This window comes from Telopea speciosissima, chromosome 8 (genome assembly GCF_018873765.1).
Source record: "Telopea speciosissima isolate NSW1024214 ecotype Mountain lineage chromosome 8, Tspe_v1, whole genome shotgun sequence".
In the NCBI taxonomy this organism is placed as follows: Eukaryota; Viridiplantae; Streptophyta; class Magnoliopsida; order Proteales; family Proteaceae; genus Telopea; species Telopea speciosissima.
Genome location: NC_057923.1, coordinates 14,269,046 through 14,279,463, shown reverse-complemented (window position 1 = coordinate 14,279,463; position 10,418 = coordinate 14,269,046). Strand labels below are relative to the sequence as shown.

Here is a 10,418-nt window from a genome sequence, read left to right as displayed (position 1 = left end):
AACGTTCTCTATACCGCAAGCTAGCCTGCATCCAGCTGCCCGGACACATGGACATGCCATTTAAGGGGGCAAAAAGGTCATTTCATCCACCCCATGTGTCTGGAAACAGTCTACACCTCCAGCACAGAAAGCATTTGGCCTTTACCTGACTAGGATATGCTGTGATCGATATGGGTGCGTTTCTCATTAGATCCCCATGCCCCAAAGTTCAAGGATTTTAAACTCTAATAAAAAATTGCAATCCGATTAGAATCAAAATCAGTTAAAAACTGCCCCAAAAACTCTAGAATTGACCCTTTAGATCTGAAACCCCAACGATCCAGTAAAATCGACCGCTACAAAACAGCTGGGATATAGATCATGTTCGGCCACAACATTTCCAATCCGAGTCACCTGATTCGATATCAATTTTTAAAACGTTGGTTTTTTCCCAAGTCTCAACAAGAGTCGAATTTAGAAATTTTGTAGTTCCAGGGCTTTAAGCCATAATGACATGAAACGATTGAAGAAACAAGTTGCTCAAACTAAAATATTTCAAAATTCAAGCCAACAAAAATAGTATCGAACACTTTAACCACGTAACCATCTCTAATTTGAGGGCTCAAACCAGCGGATTTCCAAACCAACCAGATAAATATACAAGTAGGAATAATGAGATTTCCTGGCTACCCACGCCATCCCCACAAACCATATCAGAAATGCCGTTCTAAAATTTAATTAACACCTTCGCTTAGGCCATCACCATAAATCAAAAAGAATTTACAAAAAATCGCTGATACTAATTGCAGTGATGTACAAAATCAGGGACAGACGGTGCAATGTCTCTCAATAGAGCTTTATTCTAGTCTGTATCGAACTCCGGCAGATGGGGCATTGCTGAAGGTCTTCTCCACATTCACAGCAGGTCTGCCAAAGACAACTAAAACATTTCAACCCTGGTCCATGCACTTAAATCTCACCAAGTATAGAAAGCACAAATATGAATTACCTGATGCCCGCAACCAAAAGCCATGTTTTTAGGATTGCTAAGGCAGATAGGGCAGAGCTGTCCAGGTCCATAAAAAATAAGTTAATGCTATTTACAGGTTTCAGATCAAACAACTACATAAAAACCATAAACTGGCTCAGTAAATAATGTTCCAAAAGAAGAGAGCACAATTTTCATCCAAACTTCCTCTCCAAAATCCAAATTAATGAGCATGAGATTACCTGGCTATCAAAAGCATCACTTTCAGGTGGAGCAGTACCGAAAGTCATGTCATTTCCATGATAATTTGTTTCACTTGGCTGGAAACTAGTTGAACGAGAAGGCTTTGAGCTGCTAAATGAAGCTGCTGCACCATAAACAGGAGGGGGGAGAGGAACCCTGTTTGGAGCTTCCCCTCTTTTGCAACTGCTTCAGCATGGGAGAAAACAGCAGTTATATTTAGCTCTAAGCATCAGATACAAGTTACAATGCCAAAGAATGAGAGATGAAAATTCATAAGAGGTGAACATAGAACTTCAAAAAATCCAACAGGCAGACTCCAGTATTACCCCAGAATATTGAGCTCTATTGTTGCCTTATACTGAGAAGGTATTTCCATTAAGGCTGCAAGAGCAAATTCCGTCTCTTTCCTGGAAACTGGCACATTCTTCAACATAATATCTGTAAAATTCACAAACTGGACAGCATAGAACCGCCATTTCCTATTCAGCATTACCAGACAATACAAAAAATGCGGACAACCAAAGAACTGCAGAAAGAGTTTCAGAATTACCTATTGCTTACCTGGAAATTATCGAAGGCCCGAGCGGGGATATTGTCATCGAATTCCCTCATCATATCCCAAGGTCCATCTCCAACTCCGACTAAAATAATTGACAAGGGATACTCACTGTAGGAGATTCGAGCTTTATAAGAATGTGGAGTTCTATGGAGAAAAATAGGGTGTCATGAATGAAACAAAGTAACTACCTTGCTTTCACAATTGCTTCCACAGTCTTTTGCTCCTGTGGACTTAACCGGCCATGCTCCGTATCAACGCTTCTTGTTACCTGTGTAACCATGGTTTATATAAGATGTAACCCTCGGACTAAGTATAGTCCATCATGGACAGGCAATCCACCCACCCATCCTGGCATACAAGACATAAGCAGCATGCTCAGAACAACACTAAGGTGTTTCGCCGTAATAAACTAAAAAATATATAATCTATTTATTGAGTTCGAGTCGGTCATTATTGACTAAATTAATAGCTAGACCTAAAATTTCAGTTTATTTGAAAGGAATTATCTTTTAGCTTTCTGATTTTGACGTTTCATCCATTTCTTAACAGATAACTTTTTCCACAGCCAACCGATAATAATTGCAACAAGCTATGAACTGATCTGAGCACGGATATGAAAAGCTACTTCAAAGATACACTACATTGTACATAATACATATGAAAGAAGTAATCCACCTTAGTCTACAAAATTTTAAGTGATCTTGTTACCTTTTCTATTTTGGCATTCTGATACCTCTCAAGTTCCCTTCATATAGTCATAAAACTTGTTTCCATACGGTAGAATCAAATTCAAACGCAAATTCAAACCACTAAATTAACCATTCTCTAAAAGGCAATGGATTACCCAATAACTGAAACATGGTAAGGGGAGAAAAGTAAAATGCTGTATCTCATCATACAACCATACACTGTAGTGTCGGAACCAACATATGGCATGGTAGTTTATGACCACAATGTCATGAACTCATCGTCAAAGTTGAAGCTAAAATAAGCATTCTACAGAAGAATAGTTCTTAACTATACTTAAAATGGGTACTGGACCAAACAAAAAGGTACCTGCCCATCAGCTATTATCAATAAAACATGGTACTGGCCACCACTTTGCTCGACGATAGTCATAGCCATTTCAATAATAGGAGCAAATGATGTTGGTCCTGTCATAAGGAAACAGGCAAACCATGAATCAGATGGCTGACTTCAAAACAAAAACAATGCAATGGAGAAAGTCAAACCTGCCAATCGTAGATTGGGGACTATTTCTCTGTATCGAGCCAATGCTTCCTCAAATCCATCACAGGGTCTCTCATCAGGATAGAAACTAAAGACATTTTGATCATGTGTTGATGCTGCCAAAATATAGAAGAGAACGTTAGTCTGTAATCAAGATAAAGTCAGCTAAACAATCCATGAGCACATGATCATAAGAAACTACCATCTCCAAATCCAAAACAGGGTATCAAATTATCCTCATCGAAAGCAGTTAATGTTCTTCCAATGATAGACATTGCTTGCTCATAGGGATTTTGAGTATCTCCAATGTGATGTAAGCTTCGCCGATTGAATGACCTAGCACCTATTATAAAAGCAATGTCAAACATGCCAAACTACTACTCATAAAAGAAGGCATAAAGTGCATAGATGAGTAAAACCTGTCCACTCGTTGCTCTTAGTGAAGTCAATACCAACAATGAGATTAGAAGACTCAAGGCCAGCATGTGCAAGAGCCTCAGTGACCTGTTGAGCAGATGAATTGTCAATCACAATTAGTTTTAGAATGTTTGTAATTAGACTGTCATACAAACAGCATTTAAAAGTGATATACTAAGACAATTTTAACTTGCACCTTAAATTACCCCACCCAGGGGAAAGAAAAAGGCATATCACAATGGGGCCAACAAAACCAAAAAGATCGATTATTAATGAATCAACAAGAAAGTAAGATCAGTTTACGACAATAATTCCAATCTCAGACTGACCATCAGGACGGCCATGACGGATGCTTCCTAGCATTTGTTTGAGAATTACAAAGTCACATGAGACTGGAATATCATTACAGACAATTCCCAAATTCAAAAAACCACAAATTAATCTAGTGCCAAAATGCCAATCCTCATAGTGGAACATTGTGGGAGTGGGGGTGGGTCGGTGGGGCTGTGTGGGAGAGAGAGAGAGAGAGAGAACAGACAATTAACATTAATGCTATCATTCCATCAGCAAAAACTTAAGTTAATCCTTCACTTACTAACAACATTTTAAAGAAATTCCAAAACAAGGGAGTCCCAATAGTTCAAAACCAATCAATATAGATAGTATTACTTGCTGCTTCTCGATACATGGTCAAACTAAGTATACCCATCAAGCCTAATCCTAACTAAATCGGTTCAGCTGCACCAATCCAGCTTCACCAATTAACTACATTCAGAGTCATACAAAAACTAAGATAGTAGTTCCACCAAAATTGACATCAATAAATTAATAGTATTTAAAAAAATGGTTCTGTTGTTCCAAACCAAATCATCAAAAAGTGTGGATAATCGACACTAGTCTCAGCTATAGGTACAACTGAGACATTAATGCAATAATGCCTTAACCACTCAAGACAAGAGGCATACAGCCAGGCAAGCCGCTTATAGAACTGAGGCAGAACTTTGTTCCTTCTTCTTCTTCTTCTTCTTTTATTTATTTATTTATTTTTTGGAGGGGGGAGAGGAAGGGATAAAAAAGTAATCAAAGAAAAGAAATATTTTAGTAAAGTAACAAAAAAAAAAAACACATAATAAAACAATCAAATACTTAACAATGCATATTAATTATGCGCATCGGTAAGGCAGATTAAATCTAAGATAACTTATAACTATGGGTAGTCTGAAGACTACCTAGGGAGAAGTAATGACAAAATAAATGGAAGCCTTGGGTTTAACTAGTAATATGGATTTAAAGAGGGTTAAATGGCAGAACAGGATTCATGTAGCCAACCCCATTTAGCAGGGAAAGGCTTAGTTAAGTATACCCCAGAAACCAAGAGCAGCCCTCCTTTTACTTAAGCACCAGGGTTTTAAAGAGCAGAATCGGGATCTGGAATGGTCCCAGCTGATTCTGAACTGATTCCGATGTGGATCGGCTAAAATCGATCAGGAATTGGCCAGATTCTTCCCCAACCCTAACGCAGCATGGATTGGCTGATCCGCGATCCCAAGTTCTATAACGCTGTTAAACACACAAAATCTATATTTCTTTTCACTAATTCATAATTGATTTGCTCAGGCATTTACAATAGATAAAAGTAAAAATCATCTTTGAGCAGTGCCCAGGAATGCCTTCCCACGTGACATTATCTGGACAAGGCTATAAGATGTAAACTGAACCAACAACTCCACCTTCCCTTAAATAATGTCTTATTAACAGGAATATGCAATCAAGTAACTGAACTCCACAAGGCAGGAAAGAGTTTAATGCAGTGCTAATCTCAAACTAGTGAAATCCAATGCGAGCTAAGCTCGCAACAGGATCGCATGTAAGGAATAAAACCAGAAAAAAAAATAAATTAACAGAGAATCAAGGGATAAAATTCATGCAAAATTTTGGTCAAAGGATCTATTGTATGGGAGAATATGATATCAGAAATCAAGCTTGATCCAACGGTTAGACTCTTGGGATCTGAAGATTCCTACTTGAAGGAGTTCCGAAATCTGAGAATCAATACTTCCATAGTTCAATAGAAGGTTTAGACAAACCAGATTGAAGATTGATTTCAGTACCAAATAACAAACCTAATAATAGTCCGAAATCTGGTATCAGATTTAGAAACAAAACTTGCAAATTGGTTAAACTGAAATCAGACTTGTAGTAGGAAAACAGGAAAGCAGTTTCAACTTTCAAGTATGGAAGCAGAATTAAAATCCACTGGTTAGATTTGAAGTTTCAGAAAATTTCTAGTTGGAGTATGAATTTAAGGAACCAGAAAAAGATAATTTTATGCTAAGAACAGAATCAGCACTAAACACTGATATGAAAAGACAAGAAGCCTGCAGAAACTAACCTTGTAATCAATGGAGAAGAAGAAGAAGAAAAGAAGAGAATATATCAGGCATGGGATACCAATCTCGTAGCCAAGCTCAACAACTCCAAAACTCTTCTAAAAAAACTCATGTTCTTTAGTCAGATCTGCTCCAATTAATGGGGGTGTATTACATATATAAAGACCTTCTAAAATCCCTAAATTGACTCATAAAAAGACTCCTCATCATTTTCTTATACTGAATTAAACTAAATAAACTTAAAAAAGAACTCTCAAAATCTATTAAGTATCCTAATCTAACTCAAAAGCTTAACTTCTAATTTTTTGTACTAACTTTACCCCACTTTATAGGGTTATAAATTAGGCTGATTATTAAATCAATAAAGCCCAAAAATAACAAGCCCAAGGCCTATAGAACCCAACCATGGACTACAATAAAGTCTTTCAAGGCCCAGTTGGCCAGATTGGACACCCTTAACAGGATCAGTGTTCCCACTCACCAAAATGCTCACATGTCGTATAAGCATGATTCTAAAACTTTTTCCGAATGGAAATGGTGAACACTTGCACCAAAAGGCTCCTCACCCAATGCATCCTCAGCCATCAAGACTCAAAAACTCAAAAATCCATTTGGACAATCACACAGGGATGAGGGTACCATGCCAGATAAAGAATACAATAGAAGATGCAGACTTGGGATCAGGAACAGCAGAATATTTCGCTTCAGACTGCATGGATCCTCTGTAACACTTCTTTTGTTTTTTTTGGTGGGGAGGAAGGGGGTTGAGATGGATCCTCTTAGCACTTGCCCACTGAATAAAAGGTCCAAGCTCACCACAAGAAGAGGTTGAATGCAGTTATCAATGCATGTAGCCATTTACAGCATTACCAAACCTTAAGTATCCGAATCCATAAAGCTGTACATGAGTTCTTAGGTTCTCTTACTATTCCCTTTCAATTATGTATCTTTTATATAATCCAATACCATCTTAGACATTCAAATAAACAGTAAAGCCAACAACTAAAATCCAATACAGGAAAAAAGAATGATATCAGCATATGGCCTAACCTGTTCCAAGGAATTGTAGTTATCGGCTATCCTTGAATACCTCCTTTCCAACTTCTTTCTTGGATCCGGATCTCGGGAACCATACGTTGCAGGTGGTGGTGCAAACTGCTGCTGAGGTGCGTACTGCTGCTGTGGCGCATAATGCGGCTGAGAAGCATAGGTTGGGGTCTGTTGAACATATGGCGACTGCGGATAGTCATGATTATTCCAAGAACTAGACCCAGATGAGGAAGTCTGTCTCCAACTCGTCCCCTTTGAACTTTTACCCCCCATAAATTCTGCAATCTACTGGGATACCCTGATATGCAGCAAATCCGACTTCTCGCTCCCGCAAAAAAAAAGAAAAACCCCAAATCAACAGAAACAATCAAGTCCACCACCTACGAAGCAACCAGCCACCGTAAGAAACCTAACAAAAGCAGGAAGAGGAACATGCAACTTTGAACTTCTAAGTTTTAAAAGTATAAACTAATCTTCACTTCAAATTACCAGGAAAGGAAAACAGAAAGAGAAAAGTACTCGCAATGCAAAAAATTTAAGAAGCCAATTAAAGAAGGAGTCACTGTGCAGAAGATGCAGCGCCCCTTGCTTCCCCTCCTCCCTCCGCTATTTAAAAATTTTGCCCAAGCAATCAAGTTCCAGGAAAGAGAAGAATTTCCCTTCAAAATCTAAAACACGGACAAAGATAGTCGGCTGGCTAGCGACGAAAATTAGAACGGAAAACCGACACGGGGAAGATCTTTTCCATAAGTTAACCACTTCTGTCCAATTCTCTACCGACCTACGAATGGAATCTAACAAATGCACCCAAAATATATCCAAAGAACAGGATGAAGCCAGAATGACGGACCGATCTCCATGCTTATCCTTCCAGGAAGGCAAACAAAAGAAAAATCTCCAAGTAAAATTATTATCTTAGAAACTACTCAAAGAAAAAGACCGCAGAGGCGTAGAGTAATAAAACACAACTGAGTTACGTATTCCATTCGAAATCTAAAATTTAGCGATTCGGCATTAAAGATCACGAAACTTAGTGGCAAAAACTTAAAAAAACTTACGACGAGAGGAGCAATTGAGCTTCTGCAACACTTCCATGGCCTGCCTTTGCTACTTCTTCAGTCTTTAGGTTGTCATCCTCATCTCCTCCATTGCTCGCCCGTGAGAGAGAGAATGGGATAAAGACATATATTTAATAGCCGCCGATCCCGGGAGGAGCAAAATTATAGTGTAACGAAAGCAGATTTCCTTTTTCCTGGTCCAGCGGCTTTTGGCGGTCGTTACAACTCACACTCGCAGTCGTGAAGTTTCGTAGAAGGTTTTAATTTCGATTTTGAATTTTGAAGGAGCGATGATTACTTATTTTGGAGCACGATAAAATGGTAAGTCACCCCACAGTTCTCTTGGACTAGTCGTATTTTATAGTTCGATTGCAAATTCTCAGTTGGTGACGATGCAAATCAACGGTTGACTTTCTTTCTCTTATCAGGAAATTGTTGCAAAGAAAAAGCGACACAATTCTCAACCAAAAATGATGGAAAAAGATCCACTTTAAACTGGCCATTGGATTTGAAGAATATTAGAAGATCGGACGATGTGGAATCAGTCAATAAGATCAGATCAGATATTTAAAACCAAAGATTTGGATCCTTTACGGTTTGGGGTTGAGTAGCTCAAACAGCGTTCAACTCACAGGCTGCCACGTGAATTGCATGTTGATCCAATAATTGATAGACGAGCTCCTGCAAAGATCCAAATCTTTCTTGTATCATAGTCAGAAGTCTCAATGGACCCAACCCATCTTCACCCATCATTATCCAAAAATGACCAGTATTAACAGAAAAAAATTTGCTGGTACGTCCATAGCAAGAATGTTCCTGCTACAAGCATCCAAAGAAATGAAATAATTCACTTTTCCTGGGTTCATAAATAGCCTTCTAAGTTTTAATATTTTTTAAAATACCTCTTAAGATTCCATTTCCTTGGCTACCAGCATTGTAGCAAAAACTTTCCTCTTACACTAAATTTCGTCCCCAAGGATTGGAACGGGTCAATTTAAAACTGAAATATGTCAATGCTTTTTAGAATCGAAAGACCAACTAGGAACTAGTTATCCGAACCTTGTCAAAGGCCATTTTAAAAGGTGAATATTTGGTCTCGATAATTTGGAAGTATGAATTTTTTAAAATTTATTTGTATGCTTTGAAATGGAGATCTTATCTTTAAAAATATGATGGGCGAAAGCCATGGATTTGGACACATTGCCCGATCAAGCATGCTGGCCACCTTCTAAACCAATGGGCGGATGGCATGGGAAGGGTAGGGTGGTCCTTTTCTAGTGGAGAGATAGATAATAGATATATTTGATTTTATCAAAAACAACCATAAGGATATTTGAGTGTTTTTATTGCTTTTAAATTGTGTTTTTTTTTTTTTTTATCAAATGTACACGTCAACTCAAAAGGATTAACCAACCTTCAAAATCTTCACTGGTTGGTCCTTTAACTTTGCATGTAAGAGGTCCTAAGTTCAAGTCCCTCACTCCCTATAAGAGCATCCTTTGACTTTGCATGTATGAGGTCCTAACTCCTAAGTTCAAGTTCCTCTAACAGCATTCTGCGCAGCTTTAAATGTTGGTTAATCCTTTGGAGCTAGCGCGTGCGCTTGACCAAAAAAAAAAAGGATGACTTACCCCCCCCCCCCCATAGTGGGGTTTTAGTCCAATCAAGTGGGTGGGGGTGTGTGTGTGTGTTTGTATATATTTACACTCCGTAGAATTGATATTTGATTGTTGGGAAAAATGAGTCTATAGTCTAGCTCCTTTGCCCATACTAAATTCTCTAAGAAATGACCGTCCTAACCTCATGAAAAGCAAAAAAATCCTGCTCTTATTGTTGCTTCTACGTGCATTCCCATGAGCCGCATTCCTGAATAGAACTCTCCCTTGTTTGTTTTCGTTTTACACAATCATTTCAATCCCTCAAATTCAAACGCATTGCTTTCCCTCCATTTTCATAATCAGGATCATAGGCTGAAAAAACAAATTAGGGTTGCCACTGGTGTGAACTTCCAACGAGGTGTTCAAGACATAAACCAACAATTTGCGATTCAAATTCTCCTAATGGGTCACTAGGCGAGCTTGATGGTACTTGACTTGGACAAAAGACTTTATGTTGATATATATTCCACAACACATGTGATGCACATGCTATGTTGGTATTACTTGTCTTCTTAGGGTCAATATAAATTTACCTAATGCACCACAAGGTAGATGTTTGCATTAAATAACAGAAAAGAATTTGATTATGATGTATGTATGATTTTACTTTAATAGACAAATACTATTCACTATTATAACATGAGGATGAAAGTTGATGAGGAGAGGAACCGTAAACTCGGGCAGGTTTTGTGTAATCAAGGTTTTCCCTTGGGCCTGAACCGTAAACCCGGATAGGCTCAAGGATTTCCTTGTTAGCAAAAAAAAAAAAAAAAGGAAAGTGATTTTGGTTTTTTCAAAACGATTGAAAATAAAAATTATGGGGTGCTTTGGTTGGTTTAAGAAAAC

At 38.2% G+C, this 10,418-nt stretch overlaps 1 protein-coding gene across 1 annotated transcript; it reads right to left on the bottom strand.

Annotated features, from left to right (window-relative positions):
• Positions 1-712: 712 nt before the first annotated feature.
• On the bottom strand, positions 713-7,424 carry LOC122671672 (E3 ubiquitin-protein ligase RGLG2-like). Its single transcript, XM_043869035.1, has 12 exons — positions 7,360-7,424; positions 6,857-7,329; positions 3,419-3,503; positions 3,202-3,342; positions 3,002-3,115; positions 2,826-2,923; positions 1,958-2,037; positions 1,772-1,877; positions 1,537-1,664; positions 1,210-1,393; positions 989-1,045; positions 713-906 (listed from the first exon to the last, which is right to left on the bottom strand). Exons 2-12 carry the CDS (start codon positions 7,127-7,129, stop codon positions 826-828), a joined length of 1,347 nt encoding a protein of 448 aa, XP_043724970.1. The 5' UTR covers positions 7,130-7,329; positions 7,360-7,424; the 3' UTR covers positions 713-825.
• Positions 7,425-10,418: the final 2,994 nt, after the last annotated feature.